General features: G+C 32.9%; 1 protein-coding gene across 1 annotated transcript in view; it reads left to right on the top strand.

Annotated features, from left to right (window-relative positions):
- The window catches only part of LOC115878243 (putative polypeptide N-acetylgalactosaminyltransferase 9), a gene marked incomplete in the record, with an annotated part of 411,764 nt that overhangs the window by 93,426 nt on the left and 294,101 nt on the right, over positions 1 to 24,237 (top strand). Inside the window, 1 exon segment of the mRNA XM_030894670.1 lies at positions 7,800 to 7,998. Within this exon segment, the coding sequence (XP_030750530.1) occupies positions 7,800 to 7,998 (199 nt within the window).

The raw sequence follows: 24,237 nt of genomic DNA, 5'->3' as shown, positions 1-24,237 counted from the left end.
TTTTATCTATGAATATAGATGTGCGTTTTGTTTTTTCGTAAATAATAAATAGCACTGACATTAACACGTCATTTAGATAAATCGCGATTTTTTAACGATAAAGCAGTGAATTATCAACCAGCAAGTCAGATTTTAAAGAAAAATGATTCAGGAAGACCTTCCGCAAGTACTTGGGCCTACAACATCCTGAGCAATACGCTGGCCATTGTATGAGAAGATCATCCGCTACATTACCGGCAAATGCAGGAGTGAACATGACAACGTTAAAAAGACACTGAGGATGGCGATCTGCAATGGTTGCGGAAGGATATATCGAAGAGTCCATCAAGAATAAAATAGAGATTGCGAAAAAGATGCAAGGTGCTGTAAGTGTTCCAGAACGAGCCGTTGTAATGACAGAGCCTATTTCAAGCGGTGGAGGGACAGCATCTGGAGGCATACAAGGTTTTACAATTTCTGAATCTACAAAAAAAATTATTTTCATTTAATGTTAATGTTCATTTAAATAAGTAATTCAATTAGTAATTTATGAATGAAGCTTAATAATTTCTATAAAATGGTGTGGATTTGAAGTTATAACACACTAGTTTGTTATAACTTCAAAAACTCACGCGTGTGTTATTATTTATTTTATATTTTACAGTAATGTCTGTATAAGTAGTGGCTGTTGGATAAATATGATTTAAAGCTGATTATGATTTCATAACTTATTAAAGTAATTGATATCGTAATTAGATATATTGAATATTATTACAACACAAAGTAAAAAAGCAATTGTTCTTTTCATTATATTAAAAAAATAATAGGCTAAAGTATTACAAAACATTTTTAGTACTATCTTATCTATAAGTACTTGAAACAAATTTAGGTTTAGAAGACAGTCAATATAATATCTTCTTCAAATTGAAAAATTGTTTTTGAAAATCTTAGGCCACGTTTATACAGAGTGTTTCAAGAAACATATGCCATGTCTTGTGGTAAATTTCTCGTGTAAAAAAAATAAATAATAAGTATTTTGTAATTATCTTAAAGTTTTAACATTATGTATCTTTAAAACTATATACTTAAGCATTACTGTTATGAAAACACACTTTCTGGTAATTTTTTCACTTTTTTAAAATGAGTGAAAGGGGTTGAAATAAACTACCCCTATCATTCTTGTTAACGAAATTTAAAGAAAAGTCTTATCAAACACATGCAAAAAAATTAATTTGGGTAGTTTAGTTTGTTTAGAAACTTTTTTATCTCTTGTATTTTTTTGATAAAACTCACCGATTTGAAATTAAAAAATAAAATGTAAAGCATTACATGTCAGGACAAAAAACATTTTCTGATAAAGAATCTAGTGGGCTGCTGTAATTTTTTAGGAAAAATCTAGTCGGCCGCTGTTACTTTTAGGATGTTCCTAATATTATTTTATTTGACATGACTCTACTGCAATACGTTATTATCTAGATGATTATTATTATCGTTATTATCACTAGATTCTTAATCTAAAAATGTTTTTTGTCCTGACATGTAATGCTTTACATTTTATTTTTTAATTTCCAATCGGTGAGTTTTATCAAAAAAACACAAGAGGTAACCTGCACCCATATGTCTTGGAACTTTTTTGTAATTTTTGATGTGAAATCAATGAGTGCTTATTTAACACTTTGGCAAGTTAATGACATTATACAGTTTTAAAGGTTGCTATTAGACTTGGATTAAGGCCGATTGATAATATTATTTTCTTGTAAAAAAGGTATAATATTTCTTTTTAAGTAATTCCTTTATTAAGTTGAAATCTTTTCTGCATGTATGGATTCCCCTTCAGTTGCAATTCTATGCAATTTTAATATCTATTTTTATTAGCTGTGGTAAATTTTATGAACTATTTTTATTTCTATTTTTTATGGTTAAGTGTAAATTTAATACCCTGCATTCTCTGAAACATCTTCGATTCATGAAATTTTACTGTCTACCAGTGCTGTATGTGCGAAGTAATTAACACTTAATACCGTTAATAACTATTTATAGTTGTTATTTGAGCTTCATGGCTTTAGGCACTGTTACTTCTGCGAATTATTATTTTCGCATCATAAAGTATACGAGGATGGTCTGAAAAGTTTTCGACCTCAACGTGAAGATGCCAGCACTCGTAGATCAAAGCTAGTGAATTTTCATTGTTCATCTGTTGACAGCTTTGAATAATATGACTAAGGAAGGAGCATATCAAAAATCTTAGGTACACCGCGATGGGCCTCAAATATGGCCGACTTAAATTCCGGTTTATCAGTGTCGTTCTAATTTTATTTAAAAAATGTAAAACTATGATGTAGGGTAGACGTGGGGTAGACTCAATAATTTGTTGTTTTATTTTACGTTGTGAATAAATGTTGGTAGTTATTAAAATTGTTATAAAAATATATAATTCTAATAAAAAGAGATAAGTTATAATAAGTATTTATTAACACAAACATCCGATACGCTACTGAAGCAGGTAAGTCAAATTAACATATCTAAATTCTTTGACATCTAATCTTTGACAAGTAATAAATAAAAGCTAAAATGCAAGAAAAATATATAATTTAGTTAATTTAAGTGAATTTCATAAATGATCAGTTTACTGCACGTATGTATATTATATAGTCACTTACTAGCGAAAAGTTGTTGCATTAATTCACTCAATTTTTGCCGAGATCTACCGCACGCTACACAACCAACTATTTTAGAGTCTTTTTCGATAAATCGCGATAGTGTCACTGTTAATTTAAGTGCTGCCACAATTTCCATCTTATCATACAACAATTTCCATCTTTATACAACTATCAGTAGTAGAATAAATAATAAATAACATAAAATAAGCTCCGTAAAGACTGACAAATCCACAAAATTTCAAATCAAATTCAAATGTGTCAAATGAATCGTCAAACAGAACTGTCAAGAATCCCCACCCTAGAGTTATTTTTCCGCCCACCATGCATGAATACATGGATAGCATTATGCTCCTTCCTTAGTCTTCTTATTCAAAGGTTGACAGCTATTCACCAAAGTTTCAGCCATTTTGGATGCGCAGTTGTTATGTAACAGTCGTTTGAGTGAGTTGATGTCAGTGTTTTTGTGAAAATGGACAAAATGGAGTATCGAGCTGTCATTAAATATCTGGTTTTGAAAGGCAATACGTCTACACAAATTTAACATGAGTTGGATTCTGTGTATGGGGACTCTGCACCATCATTTACCACAGTGAAATTTTGGGCAGCTGAATTTAAACGTGGCCATAAGAGCTTGGAAGACGATGAACGTTCGGGACGTCCAAAAACTGCAACTACCGACGATAGCATCGCCAAAGTTCACCAAATGGTGCTTGACGACCACCGAATTAAAGTGAAAGAGATAACAGAGGTTATGAACATATCAAAAGAACGTGTTTGTCACATATTAAATCAAGATTTAGGCATGAGAAAGCTGTCCGCGCGTTGGGTGCCGCGTTTGCTCACGTTAGACCAAAAGCGTGTTCGTATGAACATTTCCAACGCTATGTTAGCGCAGTTTAGGCGCAATAAATCCGAGTTTTGGCGTCGATTAATTACTGTAGATGAAACTTGGATACACCACTATACACCAGAAACAAAAATACAGTCCAAACAGTGGACGGCAAAGGGAGAACCGGCTCCAAAAAAAGCAAAAGCTGTTATTTCGACTGGGAAAGTGATGGCGACAGTTTTTTGGGATAGTCATGGAGTTATTTTAATTGATTATCTTCAAAAAGGAAAAACCATCACAGGAGCATACTACGCATCATTACTTGACAAGCTAAAAGCAGAACTTACGGAAAACGGCCTCATTTACAGAAAAAGAAAATCCTGTTTCACCAAGATAACGCACCGTCTCACACCTCAGCGGTTGCCATGGCGAAAATCCACGAATTACGGTTTGAACTGCTTGACCATCCGCCTTACTCACCAGATCTAGCCTCTAGCGACTTCTTTTTGTTCCCTCATTTAAAAATTGCGCTCGGAGGACAGAGATTTTCGTCAAATGAAGAGGCAATCACCTTCGTGAACCACTATTTTGCAAAGAAAAACGCCGAGTACTATTTGGACGGGTTACAGTGATGGGAGCATCGCCGGGAAAAGTGTGTAGAGTTACAAGAGGACTATGTTGAAAAATAAAATAAAATATTCAGAAAAAATGTCTTGTATCTTTGTTAGGTCGGAAACTTTTCAGGACCACCCTCGTATATGTGTTTGTTCTTAAACGAACAAGAAATAAGATTTTAAATAATTTTGATTTTTAAATGACACCGTCGGTATTTTTTACTTTATTCGATAGAAAATGACATTCTGAACAGAATGACATATCATATGTCAATTTTTGACATTATCGCTTAATAAAAAATTGTATTTTGAATTTCATTCTAGAGTCCCATGACTGTGTTAAAAACACTAATTTTTAATCAAGGTGCCTTGGAAAAAAAGATTGGAGGGTCTAATGTTTTTAGGGTCTTGTCCTGGCCAGTTAGAAAATGCTCAAATCGTATTTTTAATCATATCTCAATTTTTTCAAATGGAACGAGGGTGGCTCATTAGTATATTTGGAAAAGGCATTTTTCTACGAATAATTTGATACCACACACTTGGTATTTCGAGTAAAATTTTCGTTACGAACCGCAAGTTATAATTTCAAATAAGCCATATGCGAAAATATCAAAAGTTGACATATGATATGTCATTCTATTCAGAGTGTTATTTTCTGTCGAATAAAGCAGAAATATACTGAGGGTGTCATTTAAAAATCAAAAGTTGTATCCATTTCTGGTAAAACAGGAAGTGACCGAAAACAATTGAATACGTCAATCAATCATACAACATACCAAATCTTGTTTTTTTACTGAAAAAATAATAAAAGTTATAGGGGTGAGCCACTTTTGAGACGCACCCGGTATATTAATTGAATTTCGGATTCTAGAAAAAAAAATAAAGGTGAGTTTCATTAAAGAAGCATAATATATGTCTAAAATGTAAAGTTTTTGACGTATTTCACATTTTGTGAAAATGATGAATAAACCGTAAATTTCAATAACAGCTGCCTAAATTGTAATTTACCCTGTATAGCCTGATATTTATAGGCGTAACTAGGTACCACTCGGCACCCCCCAGAGAAATCCTGATTTATGACTCTTGGCTACGTATTAATTTTTATTTGCTTGTGATGCAGTAAAAATAACGTTTTTTAGTTTTGTTTAGTTAATATTATTTTGTTGTGTTTACAAAATGTGTTAATTTTTATTTTTTTTAGAAAATTTGTAGGTATTTAAGTAATCGACGGGAACACGGTTTGATAACCAAGTCTATGAAATTTATTGATAGAGAAATTCATGTAAACGTTTTATTAAAAAATGTGTTTTTTTTAATTGTTTTTCATTAGCTGACATAAATGTGAGAAAATTTTATCCAGTTTGTATGTTAATGGAAATTCTTGCTTTGCTTTATCATCACCATTACAAATGATTAATTCGAAACGAACGAAGACGCTGGTACACGCTAGTAACTTTATATACAAAGTTTATCTTATACGATAGAAAATCGTGTATTTATTCAATTATTTTAAAATTCTCTAGCTTTTACATATTTAATTTTAATTTTATCGTATTTTAACAAAACTATTGTTTTCTAATAGTTTTGCAATTAAATGATGTTGTAAAGTGAAATTTTATTAGAATATAATATTATTACAATACAATTTCAAGGATAAATATCTCTATCTAAACTAATAATATTTCTAAGTAAAAATATTAACTATAGAATTTCACAATATCTTGTAAAGTATGTTTTTTTTTACTTTAATGCTGGCAATATTATTGTTTTATTATTTAAATTATTAGTCGCTAATTAATCTAGCCAGCAGGTGTTTAATTTATTTAAATTATACATTGGTAGGATTTCATTAATAGTTATTCAATATTTATTTTTATATTGAAATATACAGGGTGTTCAAAACTTTTATACTTAATAAAACAAAATATTTATAATATTTATTTGGAGCATACATACTTAAACAATAGGTATCGTATTATTTATTTATTTTTAAATTTTGTTGAACTATTCTCTTATTCTTTTATTTATTTCTTAGTAGGTACGTTAAGCAGCATTAAAAAAAATTGAATCTTAAAAAAGTTAAAATTTCGAGATATATTTCAACGTGTCATGAAAAAAATAATTTTTTCAACTAGATTTAAAATAATTTTTAAGAGTTTCAAGTATAATTTACAGGATATCTCTTATTTGTTTTTTGATTAGTATTCTTAAAGATATAATCAGTAATTATTAATAACATGTTATTAATAGAACTAAAGTATTTGAAGAACTGGGTAGGTACCTATGTAATCACTTTAGTACCGATCACTAGCAATATTACTTGATCGGATTTCAATGTGATTAGAAAGTTATTATGAAATATTGAGGTTAATAATTAATTTATTAATTTCTAACTAATATTGCTGTATTATTTTTGCTCGATTACTAATTAAAATAAAACATTCTTCATAAATTACATAGATCAAAATTGAGAAATGTCAATAATTATTATCTAAATACTTATGTCTTATAAAAAAGTAATAAAGCCTAATTTTGCAATAATTGCCTAAAATTTTTTTTGTAAAAGACTAATGCAATTCATTGATTTCTAAACTGTAATATCATTGATTTATTTGATTAAATAATTCTAAAGCATGCCTTCTTCAAAAACACAGACATTAATTGAGAAATGCCATTTATTTAAAAAATACTTATGTCTTATCTAAAAAAGTATCAAGGAAATTCAGAAGTACCTACTTTAAATTTTAAAAAATCCTAATTTTGTTCCATTCATCAATTAAATTATGAAACAATTTCTTAAAAATAGCTCGGCTAGGCCGGTAGTTTTCTTAATGAAATATTGTGACTCAAATCTTTTTTTCTCTCTCTCTTTAATTAAATTATGATTTTTTTTTCTCTTTTTCTTTTTCTTTTTTTTTTTGCTCTTCCCTTTCCCTTTCCCTTTCCCTTTCCCTTTCCCTTTCCTTTCCCTTTCCCTTTCCTTTTCCCTTTCCTTTCCCTTTCCCTTTCCCTTTTCCTTTCCCTTTCCCTTTCCTTTTCCCTTTCCCTTTCCTTTCCCTTTCCTTTCCCTTTCCCTTTCCCTTTCCCTTTCTTTCCTTTCCTTTCCCTTTCCCTTTCCCTTTCCTTTCCTTCCTTTCCCTTTCCCTTTCCCTTTCCTTTCCCTTTCCCCTTTCCCTTTCCCTTTCCCTTTCCTTTCCTTTCCTTTCCCTTTCCTTTCCCTTTCCTTTTCCTTTCCCTTTCCTTTCCCTTTCCCTTTCCCTTTCCCTTTCCCCCTTCCCTTTCCTTTTCCTTTCCCTTTCCCTTTCCCTTTCCCTTTCCCTTTCCCTTTCCCTTTCCTTTCCTTTCCCTTTTCCCTTTCCTTTCCCTTTTCCTTTCCCTTTCCCTTTCCCTTTCCCTTTCCCTTTCCCTTTCCCTTTCTCTTTCTCTTTCCCTTTTCTCCAAACCAAACCAAAACAACCTCAACATTTATCAGAGGTATTTTAACTCCTACCGGGAGAGCAGAATTCCTACAATAGAAAACTGCCTTTAAACGCTACAAAATAGTCTGTCCGTCTGGACAGACTAACGGACGGACAGACTGTCATTTCAATTCAAATTTTCTGAAAATCAATCAAATTATTTATTAGTTTTACAATTTTTAGTTTCACTCCAAATATGCGCTCATATAGTGCACTAACAATTAACAATCTTTTCTAAATCTGTATCGTTATTTTCCAGCTAGACAATCGAATCAATCTTCCCGGTCGACCTGAGCTTCCTGACGCAGATGCTGGTCCTGTTATGCCATTTAAACAGGAGCAAGAAGAGCCCGAATCTCCTGCAAGACAGGAGGACGAGGAAGACTTAGTCCTGGCACCGCCACAAGAATTGCCCGGTGAACTGGGGAAACCGGTGGTGCTGCCCAGCAATTTAACAGGTAAGTTTCAGTGAAAAAAAAATCTAAAAAGACTCGATACATTTAAGTTGCATCGAAATCATATTTATTTTTTGGGAAAAGCACAAAGCTGCGCAGCTGCTTTATGTGCGAATTTTCTGTTTATAGTCCAAGAAATTAGGCCTTCAAATACGAATTTTTTGTAAAAAAAGTTCAAATAAAAGTTGTAGATCGTCCAATTTTACATAAAAATTTTGAAAAAAATACTTTCTGAAATTTTGAAAAAAATACTTCATTTATATTTTTCACCCCTTCTCAGGGTGAATTTAAAAAAATCTTAATTAAAATGTATAATATTTCAAGCAAATTGAATTAAAATGTTAAATATATGATTTTTTCAGCATCTTAAATTGTTTAAATTTCTACTATCATCCCCTAGATTCTAGCCACCCTATCTCGGTTAATTTTGATCTCAGCAAAAAAGTATCGAGATCATTTCTGCGTAGAATTTGACGCTCCATCCAATTTTATTTCAACTTTTTTTCTAGTTCTTACCGTTTCTCCAAAATTTCGAAAAAATAATTTTATTTATTTATTTCACCCCTTCTCTGGGATGAATTTAAAAAATCTTTCTGGATTCGTCTTTGGATCTTTCAAAGTAAATTATATCAAAAATTCGAAGGCTTATTTTCTTGGACTATTAAAGCTTGTCAGGCCAAGGAGTTTGAACAGAACATTCGCACATAAAGCAGGTGTACGGCTTTGTGCTTTTCTCGACTATAGCCCGGCTGAAAAATACATACATTGATTTGATGATTATTTTTTGTATCCAGCTGAACTGATGTTAATTAAAATAATCTCTTAAAGAACAAAACGTTTTAAATATAATAACTGTATGATTCATTATAATCATTAATAATTACTTAGACCAAGTTAGATCAACTTAGACCACGACCATGTGAGTCTTGGTCTTGCATTTGCTAATCATACATATGTATAGTTGCTGATCATAACTATCAACAAACAATAATAATATGACTTTTCATTAACAGAGAGTCAATGTATTGATTGGGTCCAAAAGCATATCGACTCATACAATACAAATAAATATATGGAGATGAATAAAAAAACAACCTGTGGAGAAAAATACACCGTAATAATAAAATATTTTTTAATTTTTTTATTTTTGTTAAACGTCCTCAAGAAGTTTCCAACTTTCGCCAAAATATTCACATTTTGTTTTCCCTGGTATAACAGACAGATGATAAATTTAATTTTTAATTGATAAGGACCCCAAAAAACAAAAAAAAAATAGCTATAAATTCCTTAAAAAATTAACAAAATCGGCCCACTAGAACAAAATACCGGGTGCGTCTCGAAAGTGGCTCACCCTTACAACTTTTTTATTTTTTCAGTTAAAAAAACAAGATTTGGTATGTTAGTACATGACATAAATTAGGACCGATTGACATATTCAATTGTTTTTGTTCATTTCCTGTTTCACCGGAAATGACTACAACTTTTGATTTTTAAATGGCACCCTCGGTATATTTCTAATTTATTCGATAGAAAATGACACTCTGAATAGAATGACATATAATATGTTAACTTTTGACATTTTTGCTTTATAAAAAATCGTATTTTAAATTTCAATCTAGAGTGCCATCATAGCTGTGCTAAAACACTAATTTTTAATCAAGGAGCGTTGGAAAAATAGTTTTGATCGTCTAATGTATTTCATGTTTTGAGGGGCGTTTTCACCCTCTTGGAATTTGAGATTCGAGAAACCCCTCCTTATCGCACCTCTACACCCCACAGTCAATCTGTTTACCAAAAATCAGCTTTAAACGTCAAGCAGTTTAAGCAGAATAGTGATTACTCAGTGGTCATATTTTATGAAACACCCTGTATATATTTTGTAAAAATCTCAAAATATGTAAAACAACAAAATAAAATATACGTGTTTAAGAGTTTTTTCGAAAAACTCACCAGTTTTTAAATAAAAAATATTCTAATATTTGAGGGTGGTTTCACCCCCTTAGAATTTGAGTTTCGAAAAACCCTTCTTATCGCACCTCTACACCCTAAAGTCAATCCGTTTTCCAAAAATCAGCTTTTTACGTCAAGGGCTTTAAGCAGGATCGTGATTAATCAATGACCAGATTTTTCAAAACACCCTGTATACATTTTTAAAAAATCTTAAAATATTATTCTGAAAATTTTTCAGAATAAATAAATACTTAAATATTGAAACTTAACAAAGTATTGAAACATACAGCGCCATAATATCTCGACCTCCGCCCGTTATGCTCGTAACAGGTTGAAAAACAATATGTATCTAAAACAACTGATGCGTTATTCTCCAACCTGTTTCAAACCTCCGATTATCTCGAACGCCGTTCTGTTATGCTCGTAACAGGTAAAAAACAACATAGCTAAAACAACTGATGCGTTATTCTCCAACCCGTTGCGAGCCTCCATCGACAATCGACCGATGCAGCAGCGCTCCTTTCCCACTCCTGTTATCTCGACAGCCAGGCGTTATGCCCGCAACTGTTTCAAAAAAGCTGCTTCTTTTATATCCTATTATTTTTAAGCTGTTGTCAGCCCAACACGACGCGCCGCGCCGTAGCCTCATACCCCACTCCGTTGTCCGTTGTATCTCGCCGCCAGTATCGATGGTTGTCGAAATAATAGGTTTTCCATCCATACTAGTTGTTTTTTGGAATTGCTTCGAGTAGCATCGAACTTCGTGGCGGTGCAGAGCGCCGACTTCGTTTCACGAACACTCGATCTCTGCGTGTCGTTATTTTATATCTGTTATTTTTTTAAAGCAGTAACGGTTGCGTTATGTTATTTCTAAATAATTGTTATAAAATAACAGATAGTTAAATAACAACCCATCACTAGTGCCATAACTGTGCTAAAACACTAATTTTTAATCAAGGAGCCTTGGAAAAATAGTTTTGATCGTCTAATGTATTTCATGTCTTGCAATGTATTTCATGTCTCGTATTTTTAATCATATCTCATTTTTTATCAAATGGAACAAGGGAGGCTCATTAGCATATTTTGAAAAACATTTTTTACGAATAATTTGGTTTAGATTGATTTTGTTTGGTTTGGTTGGACCACAGACTTGGTAGTGAAACAGGAAGTGACCGAAAATAATTGAATACGTCAATCAATCCTAATTTATGTCATATACTAACATACCTAATCCTATTTTTTTTATCTAAAAAATAAAAAAGTTATAGGTGTGAACCACTTTTGAGACGCGGTATGTTGAACAATGTGGAAGCCATGCATATCTCTTCGCACGTGTCGCCACCAAACCAAACCAAACTCTTGAGTCATAGGCGTACTAATATTTTATTTTCATTTAGATTTAGTATTACAGCGAATTTTAGTTTAAAAGTTTTGCTTATGAATTCTGTAAAATTTAATTTATTAGAATTTTAATAATAATCTTTTTATGATAGCTGACAATGTTTAAGATGCAAACAGTGGAACGCCTTCACCACGCTGCTTCTTAAGCCCCATACATACTCAATATAAAAAAACTCATCGACATGATCAAAAGTTTTATGATCAAGCGGGTTTTTGTATCATAAATAAAAACAGATAAACAATTTTTATGTAAAACGACCTTTAAAATTAACATTATAAACATTATGTAACTGTTAAGTGGCATCGTTTTTATGATTCTAATTGTGCTACACTTTAAGGGGTGTGAAATAAATTACTTATTTATAATAATACTGAATTTATGCGGGGTGGTATAACTAGTGTTATAACGGTTGTAGCTATAGTATTACGGGCAACCAACGGTCCAGCTACGTCGAAACACCGGTTCCCATTAGAACACCGAAGTTAAGCGACGTAAGGCGATACTAGTGGATAGACGGGTGACCAGTTCGAAACTCTGTATCGTGCTGTTGTCCAATAAAGGCAAAAGTGTAAAATATTTTGACACACACTGCTCATTCACGCCGGTTCAAGGCCGGATGAGATCGGATATCTCGTGAGTAAGAGTCGATTTAGACACTTGCTCGGTCATTGACCGAGGACCGCTGTTCGGATTCCGCGTAAACAAAGTAGGCCCCGTCCAAATTAGCCCTGGCAGCAAAAAGGAGATGTTAACTTCAAATCTTTTACTTTACTTTATAGTATTACATTATAACATTATCATGTCATAATATTATGAAATAATATTTCCTACTACCAATTTTTTTAATATTGGTACAGCAAACTTATCAGTATAAAGTTTTACTTATCTTTATCCTTTTTATTGCTATTTATAATTCTGAATACGAGGATAAGAAATTTTAGTTTTCAGTACGCCTATGACCGAAAGCGAACGTCTACCTCCCGCTTCATCAGCGGCCATAATTGGATGGAATCAGGGATGAGTAAATATAAAGGACCATAAAATTAATAAATTTTGCTGGTCTGCTGCAACACGTAAGAAATATTTATTGATGGATCAGTATGACAGAGAAGTAATAAAAAGGCCGTTTTTATGAATAACAAAATGGTATTTGAACATCATAATATAATCATATTGAATTGACAATAGATTAATTTATCAGCTATCCGCAGAAAATTGACAATAATAATAAAAACATGACACATGGCAATTAATATAATTCCAAATTAAAAATGGATAAGAGTTTTCATTCATAATAGTAATACAGATATATTTCAAAGAACTTTACTTAAAATTAAGTTTTTTAATTTTGTACTAGTTTATAGCACTTGGTGGTATAACTTGACAAAATAATATCAATCATTAAATAAAGCATAAACGAACCAATAAATAAACAAAAAGGTTAATTTATTTAATAAAACGTACAACGTACGGCTTTGTATGCCGATTGTCGTGTGTATGAAGAATAAAGTCAACGTTTGTTCAGTACAATACGATATACTGAAAGAGAAAAGACTATAAAATACGGGAGAAAAATGAGAAGTTTATTACCTATCCACTTAATCCGGATCGGTCGACAATAGAATTTTGATATTTACAACATTATGTAATTAATTGATTATCGGTCCTATTATGTAACTGAGGATGTACGTAACTAAGTAATAGAGCATATTTTTTGGTTAGTTTATTTAATGAAGCGTACACACGGCTTTGGTTGCTGATTCTCGTGTGTCAACGTGTTCAGTACAATACGATATATTGAGAGAGATGCTGATGCACTATTACGTAGACACGTACATCCTTAGTTGCATAATAAGACAGATAATCTATTAATTCCAAAACGTACTAAAAGCGCAAATTCTGTTGTTGAACAATGTAATCAGTATGATTACAGATTAAATAATTATGGAGGTGCATATGAAACATTAAACGATTCATCATTGTGTTAAGTTATACCACGTAATTCAACAAAAGATCAATCATTTAATGTCTCACTTCACACTGGCTCACTCCATTATTATTTAATACTGATTAGAATGGTCGACAATAGAATTTGCACCATTTACTACGTAATACAGCATATTTTTTGGTTAGTTTATTTAATGATATAACCGATAATGTACACACGGCTTTGGGTGCCGATTGTCGTGCACAGAGTCTATAGACTCTGTGATTGTATAAATGAACAAAGAGAAAAGAGCAAGAATTTTCCCAAGCGTATGAAGTTGAGCTCCGGATTAAGTGGATAGGTAATAATTTTCTCTCCCCGACTTACAAGATTGCCATAGCGATTCACTTCTAGACATGTAGGTAAATGATGACTAAAATAAACGACCGAAAATTTTCTCTTGCCGACCAGTATATTATCGTAGTCTTAAAGAAATTAGAATAAAATAAACTATGTTAAAAATGTTCATGTATACTACTGAAATGAAGATAATATATTTAAGCTAAATGTAATCTATTACAGTTGTAGTAAAATGAGTAACTAATTGTTGAAAATCCAGATCCAACCCTAGATGCCACATTTTTTTGAAACGATTATACCGCTCAGAAGAAATGTTCCCACCCATACCCACCCAACTTTTTTCTCTTTTTAATACATTTGATTTGCCATTAAGCTGCCTACATCACTGTCTTACACGTTAAAATCCTATACACAGAGTTGACCTGTCCCGATGTGTATATGAAAACTTAAGTGTCCGTTTTTTCGTGCCGTTCAGTTAATTTTATTATTACGCAGTTCTTTTGATTTAATTATTAATTAAACCTATCAATTTATTATTTAATATAGTAGCAGTAGAGGTTTATAAATATTTGAGGAAATGTGCGAATTTTCCAACCACCTAGCTGGCATATTATTAAACGCAAAATTCATGAAGTCTCTAACACCGCCCCGTCACATTTCATTATATCTCCATAGAGACGTGTTAAGGCAAAATTAAAACGAACGACACAACGGCAATTACTTTCTCTCTCGCTTCTACTCCCACGCGTCTTCCCCCCAAACCGAGAGCACCCCCACTCCCGAAGTCGGAGCACTCCAAGCTATGACTCCAAGTGTACGATCTCGGCACCGCAGCATCAGCCACCTTCTCATTTTACCGCCACTTTTTTCATTAGTTCTCCAATCTACTCTCCCGCGTGCATTATTTAGCACACTGGGAACGATTGTGGGAGGACGGAGACAAAGTTGTTTTACTTATATATATATATATATATGTATATATATATATATATATATATATATATATATATATATATATATATATATATATATATATATATATATATATATATATATATATTTATAATAATTAATATTATAATAAAATATTAATTAATTATATAAGGTATAATAAATAATATTGAGAGATTAAATTCAAAAATTTTAAACAGCCTCTACACTATGCGGCGAACTCTTCGAAGCAGGTCAAGGTCGCGTTTCGTCACGCAACTTTGTCGCATTTTGGTTTATTTCCAGTTGTCTTGACCCACTTCGGTTTGTCTCGACCTACTCTCTATTCTTAAAACCGCCTGAAAACTACTCGTGGGGCGGGCGTGGGTGGATCTTTTTTGGCTTTCCTGTTACCTCGTTCAATTTTGTTTCGTTTTGAGCTACTTCCAAAACGTGGCGGTATCTGTACCCGAGGCAAAGGATTTTTTTTCCATAAATCTCAGTGAAATAAGTAAACCTAGACGTTTCTAAAATAGCTGTTGTTACGATGATATTTCATCAATTACATTTTCTTTTATGTTCATAACATATATTCTACAAGATTAATATTTGACCACGCATTTATAATACGTAGAGTAGAAATTTAATAACAAAACTTTTACCCAATCTGCAGAAATATAATTACGATATGTTTATTATTTAATTTTATTATAATGGAGTTAGTTTGTTTACGCGGCCTTAATTGATTAATATAACAGTATCTAGTATTGCTTTATGAGTAATACTGGTAACATCATCAATATATCGACCATTTGGGAATATTATTGATTGACCGGATGTCAACAAAAGATACTTTTATTTTTATATTATTTCGTATATTTTTATTTTATAGATTTTATGGAAAGCACTGTTCATTAAAATATTGTATCCTATGTTATAGGGCTTGTTTCTCTCTACAATTTCCTGTCTCACAATGGCAATGTACCGTTTGTGTCCGGGAAGGGTTCATAGTTTCATAGTTGTCGATTTTCGAAAGAAATAAGTACATGTATATTATTTCGTATATTTTTCATTTTATTGATTTTATGGAAAGTACTGTTCATTAAAATGTTGTATCCTATGTTATAGGGCTTATTTCACTCTACAATTTCCTGTCTCACAATGTACCGTTTGTGTCCGAGAAGGGTTCATAGTTTCATAGTTGTCGATTTTCGAAAGAAATCAGTACATGTATATTAATTCGTATATTTTGCATTTTATTGATTTTATGGAAAGCACTGTTGATTAAAATGTTGTATCCTATGTTATAGAGCTTGTTTCTTTCTACAATTTCCTTTCCGACTTCGTTTTTCGTTTCACGAGCGGCCGATCTCTATACTTGTCGTTATTTTATATCTGTTATTTTTTAGAAGTAGTAACGGTTGCGTTATGTTATTTCTAAATAATTGTTATAAAATAACAGATAGTTAAATAAGAACCCATCACTATTATACAACAAATTTAAATATTTTTGCCAAAATTTCATTTAGTCAGGTTTATAGGCTTTTGTGTCAATTTCGATATGATTGATGACGTGCATCAGAAAATGTTTTGCGATTGCCGTACTTGGCATCAAAGGATACCTCACTGGTCTATCTAGCTCACTTAAAATTGCATTTATAAAAAAATAACTAACTGGAACTAGTTTTGTATGTTCTACTCACTCTATAATGTTATTTATCCACGTCCTTGGCCCATTTACCACAACTGCAACCACTGTGCTCTCTCTCTATTCTCCCTTACACGTCAGGAATGCGGGCGGAGGCGCCAACATCGTTTGTTGTGTAGACTTCCACCCCTTTTCCCCACTCCCGACACCGTTTCCAACACCATCTTCTGCACCCCCGCCCCTTCCGTAGACCACAGATGCGAAGTTAGCCGCGAATCCTCGGGGAAACCGCCTCAGAAATGGATCGGAGCGCTGATGATGTGGCAACGGCGCGCGGTTGTGGCGCGGAATGTAGTTTCTTGTCGAAGTTTTTGCGCTCTTTTGTTGGCAAGAAGGCGAAGGGGAAAGAACACGTTTTTTGTTTACTTATTTTGATGTTCCGTGGATATTGCCGGCCGCGAAGCACAAATCTTCTATTAAATACAGGGTGTCCCATTTTCGTGTATTTTACAGAGTTTCTTGTTTGGTTTGGTTTGGAGCTATGTTCAAAGAGCTATAAATAAGATTGAACGTAAAATACATTTGTGCATTAGGGACGGTGGTAACCTTTTCGAACATATAGAGCATTACTAGTTTTAGAAACTAGTTTGTAGAAGTTGAATTTATTTATAATAACTACGATTAATATTATGCATATTATTAGATCGTACACTGAGATTTCAAAATCACAATAAAAAAAGTTATAAATAATATTTTTTTTGCTGACCTGGGTATTATTTATTTGAATTTTTCAATTGGCTCAATTCAATGTTAATTAGCGCTGATCCATATTGTTGCGATGAATATAATCAGATTAAATAATTTAAAAAATCAGAGCGGGACTTGAAATTATTTTAAATAATAATTAAAGAGTTTTGTTATTGTTAAGGTACCTAAAACAAAAAAAAAGTATCAAGTGTGGCATATCATTGTACCCAGGAGATCGAGTTCTTTCAAAACTTCAAATAAAAAATGCAGGGGGTTCATTTCTGATAAGTACTTTACCCAATTAAGGCCAGTGCTACTATAAGGCCATACGCCCCCTAGCGACAGAAAACAAACCTAACGTAAAAATTGTGACTAACAATAATATATACCCATGCGCTCTATAACTTTAGTCTATGGGTGGTTTCAAAAAATCGCCAACAGATGGAGTTACAGCACATCGTGGTTTGTAGCCGTTTTCGTTAACGGGATTCTTGTATATGTTGTTTGTGATTTTATATTGAAATTGTTTTTATAACTTTTCTTTTACATAAGGAGTTACCAAGGTAAGTTAGCTTAATGGTAGTAATTTGGGTTTTTTGTTATTTTCAACTTTAAAGGAGTTACGAGGGTTTGTTGTTTTAAGGTTATGCGTTCCTAATAAAGCCACCTGAGTGGCCTTGTTAGGAACTATGTGGCCTTATTAGGTTCTTACCTATTTTCTTCTCTATTCTCAGAACATGCCACCCACACAAAGAGCAAAATGGTCCGAGCAGCAGTTGAGGAGAGCTCTTGCGAGTATAAATCAGGGAATGCCTGTCCTGACAGCGGCTAAGCGCTATGATATTCCGAGACGAACCCTTCGAAACCATGTCACAACTGGAAGTTTCGTTAAGAAATTGGGGAGATCCTCAATACTAACCGTAGAACAAGAAAATGAGTTGTGTCAACGTATTATAAGGTTAGGCAATATCGGAGTACCTTTGACAAACAAAATCATTCGAAAGTCGGTGTATACATTTGCAAACACTAGAAATATTAGACACTGTTTTAATCGAGAAAAGGAAATGGCTGGCAGAAGATGGATAAAATTATTTTTTGCCAGGCACCCAGAAATCACCGAGCGTAAAGCTCAGCTTCTTAATCCCGCTAGGGCCCAAAAAATGAACAAAACCATTGTAAATGACTATTTTACTAAACTAAAACAGATAATGACTGAAAAAAACTTTATTGACAAGCCGCACTTGATATTTAACATGGATGAAAAGGGTTGCAGATTGACCCTACACCATCAGCAAAAGGTCCTTGCCAGAAAAGGTGAAAGGAGGGTTCACATAATTGCAACGGAGCATGCCGAAAACGTGACTGTGGTCGCTTGTGGCAGCGCAGTTGGTCAAGCCATACCCCCAATGGTCTTATTTAAAGGAAAAAGGTGCAAGGACGAATGGAAAGAAAATATGGCTCCTGGGACTGTTATTGAAATGACACCTAAGGGGAGCATGACCACAAGTGTTTTTTGTAAGTGGCTACAGCACTTCGCTAAATTTAAGCCCGAAGGAGACGTTTTGCTGATAATGGATGGAGCAGCCTCTCACCTGGATATTTCTGTTTTTGAAACCGCAGATGCATTGGGAATAACTCTTTTGTGTCTGCCTAGCAACACCACACACGAGTTACAACCACTTGATAAATGCGTTTTTCGCAGCTTTGAACATTATTGGGACGAAGAAGTATTACTGTATTGGACAACTTTTCCTGATAGAAAAATAACAAGAACTCGGTTTGGTAAGATACTCAGCGAAATTTACCCAAAAGCTATGTCTGTGAAAAATTTACAGTCGGCTTTTGAAGCCACTGGAATATTTCCATACAACCCTAATTCCATACCAGAAATTGCATTTGCTCCTAGTAGATTGTCCTATCGTGCATCTCCTGCAGCTAATAATGAAGATGGAATGGAAGATCCACAAATAAATCCTCGTAACGAAGTAACGTTAAGCTCTTCAGAATCAGAAGAAGGATCCGATAGTGATTCTGATAATGAACCACTCATTAATTTGGTTCTGAAGAAGAAAATATCTTTGGATTGTAACGGTAATAAAACTACTGATGCAATTGAACCTGAAACTAGGAATGAAAATCAAGACTCAATTTTGAATGAATCGAGGGAGAGTATGAAGGAATTGTTTCCAACACCTGAATTAAAAATTCCAGTCACTAAACGACGCAAAGCAATTAATTCAGCTGCTCAAGTTGTTGTCAGAGATTTATTTAACAAACCTTCCTCTAGTTTTGCCGAACCTTCCACTAGTTTTGCGGTACCTTCGACGAGTAACAGAGAAAATTTAACTCCTTCAACTTCCAAAGTTAAGAATAAAAATAAAGCTTTAAAAAGTAAAAAGCCATCAACGGAGAGTTGGTACTGCTTTATTTGTAAGGAAGATAGGGTGTTAGACATGCGACTTTGTGTGTTGTGTTGCCGATACGTCCATGAGGAATGTGTCGGGTTATGCAGGGATAATAAAACCAAGTTTGTTTGTTACGATTGCGAAATTTAGTAAGTTTCTTGGTTAAATAAAAATGTTATCAACAAAAAATTGTTTTTTTATTGTAATAGCTCCTATTTATCAATTTCTGCACGTGGCCTTTAAAAGTGCCTGGGTTACCCAATAAGACCAATTGCAGTGTTTTTAAAAAAACAAAAAAAATCCACAAAACAAACAAAAAATTATACTTTTTTTGATGTAGGATCAACATATATGAAGCACTAATTGTTCCCCAATATTTTCTACAAGGGTTGGATTAATATTTTTCTTGCAATGCCCCTTTAAACCTTAACGTGGCCTTAATTGGTTCAGGTACCTTATATGATTTGGTAAGATATGAGTGTCCTGTGAGGGTTCTAACAACTTTACAGAAAGATCCGCGTTCAAGAGAATATATATTTTGATACAAATGAATAAGTGGCATATGTGATCTAAGTTTATTAGTTCCCTCGAGGATGTCCCATTCATTTTGAAGTATACTGAAGAACACTTTTTTGTGGAAATTTCTGAAATCGACAACGGATGGAGTGCCTTCAATATTCTGTAACAGTTATCAATATTCTGCCTCGTTAGCCAGTTTGTCTGCTCGGTCGTTACCAGCAATGTCAGAGTGTCCAGGAATCCACATAAAGTTAACATTGTAGTTTCTTTCAGTAAGTTTATATACTAGATCTCGAATGCTGCAGGTTAGAGAGTTTTTGTGGTTTAAAGAAACTTCTCACATTTAATATTATATTTATCCAAATAACTTATGTACAAATATAAATTTGTAATATTCCACAGGAATAAATAAAAACGACATAAATAAAACAAACTATTTTATTAATAGTAACACTACTTACCAAATTTTATACCTTTAAGGTTAATTAATTAACTTTAATCTAAAGTCTTTTAAGTACCTTTTGACGTTATTTTTCTGCAGTACTAAAACCCATTATTTACCTATCGTATGATGTCGATATTTTACAGCTACTCCAGTTTTTTGTATATGTTTAGTACGATCCTTGTACCATATACCAGATGCGCTTATCTACGACGGGATGGTATACAAACTTTATTGATGGAGACTTTATTGATGTATAAGAGTATTAACTATAAACTTTGCTCTGGGTCTACAGTTAATTTTCCCTCGATTTTTCCTCCAATTGACTTCAAAAAACACAAAACACACGTAATAACACGAATCAAAATGCATCATCATCTTCCAAAACGCAGGGTATTTCACATAAGTTGACAGAAAATTATAACCTATAATTTGGCAAGACTTTGACAAGCCTCAAAAAACTAAAGGCGAGTTCATACGCTTCGGCGCCGGCGCCGGCGTCCGTTTGTCGTTCATCGTTCCGTCAAACCAATAAAATTGAAATACGATCTGTCATTTTTGAAATAAACCAATAAAACTGGTTAAAAACAACAAGACACGACGCATGACGGATTATATATTTAAACCCATCCATAGATAACATAAAAATTATTAGAAACTTTTTTTAGTAAAATAAATAGAGTATACTCTGTTTTTTTTTCTCAGGTAAGATTTCGAGAGACGATGACAGAAGAAAAGCAGATGACGTTCATACCAATCTATTTATTTTACTAAAAAAAGTATCTAATAATTTTTATGTTAACTATGGATGGGTTTAAATATAAATCCGTCGTACGTCGTCTCTTGTTGTTTTTAACCACTTTTATTGGTTTATTTCAAAAATGGCAGATCGTATTTCAATTTTATTGGTTTGATGGAACGACGAACCATCGACGAACGACAAACGGACGCCGATGCGTATGAACTCGCCTTTAGATTTTTGGCGCTTGTCAAAGTCTTGCCAAATGATAGGTTATAATTTTGTGTCAACTTTTGTCAAATACCCTGCGTTTTGGAAGATGATGCATTTTGATTCGTGTTATTACGTGTTTTTTGTGTCTTTTGAAGTCAAGTGGAGGAAAAATCGGGTGAAAATTAACTGTAGACCCAGAGCACGATTTATGGTTAATACTCGCTGCCCAGGCAGAAAGTCTTATACACCAATAAAGTTCGTATACCATCTCGTCGTAGATAAGTGCATCTCGAATATGGTGGAAAGACCATACTAGGTAGAAAAACACAAACTAAAACCTGGAGTAGCTGTAAAATATGGACATCATACGATAGGTACATAATGGATTTTAGTACTGCAGAAAAATAATGTCAAAAGGTACTGGTTTAAAAAAATTAAGATTAAAGTTAATTAATCAACCTTTAAGGTATAAAATTTGGTAAGTGTTATTATTAATAAAATAGTTTGTTTTATTTATGTTCTTTTATTTATTCCTGTGGAATATTACAAATTTATATTTGTACATATATGTAAGTTATATTGATAAATATAATCATAAATGCGGGAAGTTTCATAAAGCTTGAAAATAAGAAATAGTTCTTTTTATACTTTTTGGTATGTGGTGTCTTGTTCTTGTTTGTTTTGTATTAACACATACCGTTTTTTTTTCACAATATTTTGAAGTAATCACTTGTCAGTGTCAGTCAAATTTTAAATATATTAATTTCTTGCTATGAGTTCCAGTTGTACCAACTTATTTCTTTGTAAAATAAAATAAACTACTTTGAAATTAAAATGACAGACACATCTATCACTGTCAAGGATCTTCTCGTTGGACAGACTATATATGTTTCTATATGCAAAATATAAAAGACAACCTTCGTACATGTCATTGTTATCCATATGCTAATTACAAAAATAAAAAAAAAATCGAAAAAATTAAACGTTTGTATCGAGCATTTAATACCGAAACAAATACACCACCAATAACACAGACTTATTTCAAACGGAACAGCTTTTTAAAAAATGGTAGGCGATCAGCACCGACACCAGCTCGTTAGCTTTGAAAAACTGAACAGTATACAATTCGTCCCGAAGCATAATAGAGCTTGTTAAAAACGTCAACATCACAGATCGGCTTTCGGGTTTTTTCATCGGCGGGAAAGAATAAAAAAAAGTTTGGATAAAAAAAACTATATGCGGTTTTTGTTTATGCAAAATGTGTGGGATTCGCTTTGTTAATACAACTGATGTTTATAAACCGTATTTTATATTTTCGAAAATATTGGTAGGATATTGTTCGTGTTTAGTATCCCAATAATGATTTAAAGCTACAAAATATACATGTTTAACGGAAAATGAGAAAGAAAATATATCTACTGCGTTACCAAATACTATACATTCGACTCTTACTTTATATACAGGTTGTTAATTTGTTAATCTACGACAATGTCATTATGACACATTTAACATTGTCGTTTGGAGCACTAGTGCTATTATGAATTCATAATAACACGCAAATTTTAAAATAAGAAACAAGCAAAAAAAGGTACCTAAATACGTTTATTTATTGTAAACATTAATTATAATATCAGTACAATTGGTTAAATTAATTCCAGACGATGACAGATGAGTTCAATTTTTAGAAAGTAAATTTATTTCCTGAGTGCTTGAACTTGTTGAAGACCCATCATTGCCAGAAATGTTACCCAAAATATTACATGACACTTTTTTCTTATTTTCTTTGGAATTTTCTGTATAGCTGTCTGCCACTGTGTTAGAGCGCCAACCACCATGTCCTTTAACAGTTAATAAATCCACTCCTGAATCTGCAAGTAACGACGCAGACGATCTACGGAAACAATGTCCAGTGTATTGTTGTGGATTTGGAAGACTTAGGAACAATGCTATTTTATACGGCATTTTCCCTAAAGTATTAATGCCAACGAGTTGCTTGATACATTTTCCATTTCTGTACCTCACAAAAAATCGAGTATGCTCTGTGTTGCTTGGCCGCATAGCTATATATCTTCGAACCATTTCCACCATATTTATTCCTTCAACATTCCCTTTCGTTATAAAAAAAATCTCATGATATCTTTGTTTTCGTAAATTGAATAATGACATGAATGCATTGTCCTTCATCTTTAACATTTTGCAGCTGCAGATTTGTCAACTCGATACGCCAGCGGGCTCTCGCAAGTCCCACTATCAATGAAACTTTTGTCAGGAAATAAGTTTTATCATCGGCTTCCAACAAAAAACGAGTTATGTCTTCTTTTCTTAAAATTCTCAATTTTTTTAACCGAAATCCTTCCGATTTTCTTTTTAGAAATGCAATTAAATGGACGTATTTACTAATATCTGTATTTTTCTTCACTGATATAACTGAACGTAGCATGTAATATATACCCAAAGTGATGAAGCCTTCCTATGTTTTGAAAGATGTTCAAAATATGCCAGGAGAACCTTTTCGTTACTACTATTCTTGATTCCTTTCCCTTTACACCAATCTTCAAGTTTTACATAGGCTTGCTCGTACGTTTGTCTTGATTTTTCGGGAAGTAGGGAATCGACAACATTTTACGCAATGCCTGCAATATCCGAAGGGCCACTTTCAGAATCAGAATCACCCATATTTATATTATTTTTTGCTTTTTGCTAACACTGAACGTTTAACACAAAATTGAACATCAATAATTGAGTTGTCAAAGTCAAAATGGAAACAATCAACAAGCACGGTTACCACGGCGTCGACTAATATGGGCACCTGATAATTTTGAATTTAAATTTTTATGAGGATATCTTTGATATTTTAAATTAAATCAACTCTCTTTGGATCGTCCCTCGTGTCGCGTCGTAGATTAAATTTTGAATGATACACGATCGATACGAACTTTTTAATGAAACTTGTGTAACTA

The sequence above is a fragment of the Sitophilus oryzae genome, unplaced genomic scaffold (assembly GCF_002938485.1).
Source record: "Sitophilus oryzae breed Bouriz unplaced genomic scaffold, Soryzae_2.0 scaffold_1502_pilon_pilon, whole genome shotgun sequence".
Taxonomy (NCBI): Eukaryota; Metazoa; Arthropoda; class Insecta; order Coleoptera; family Curculionidae; genus Sitophilus; species Sitophilus oryzae.
This window is presented reverse-complemented; position numbering and strand designations above follow the sequence as displayed.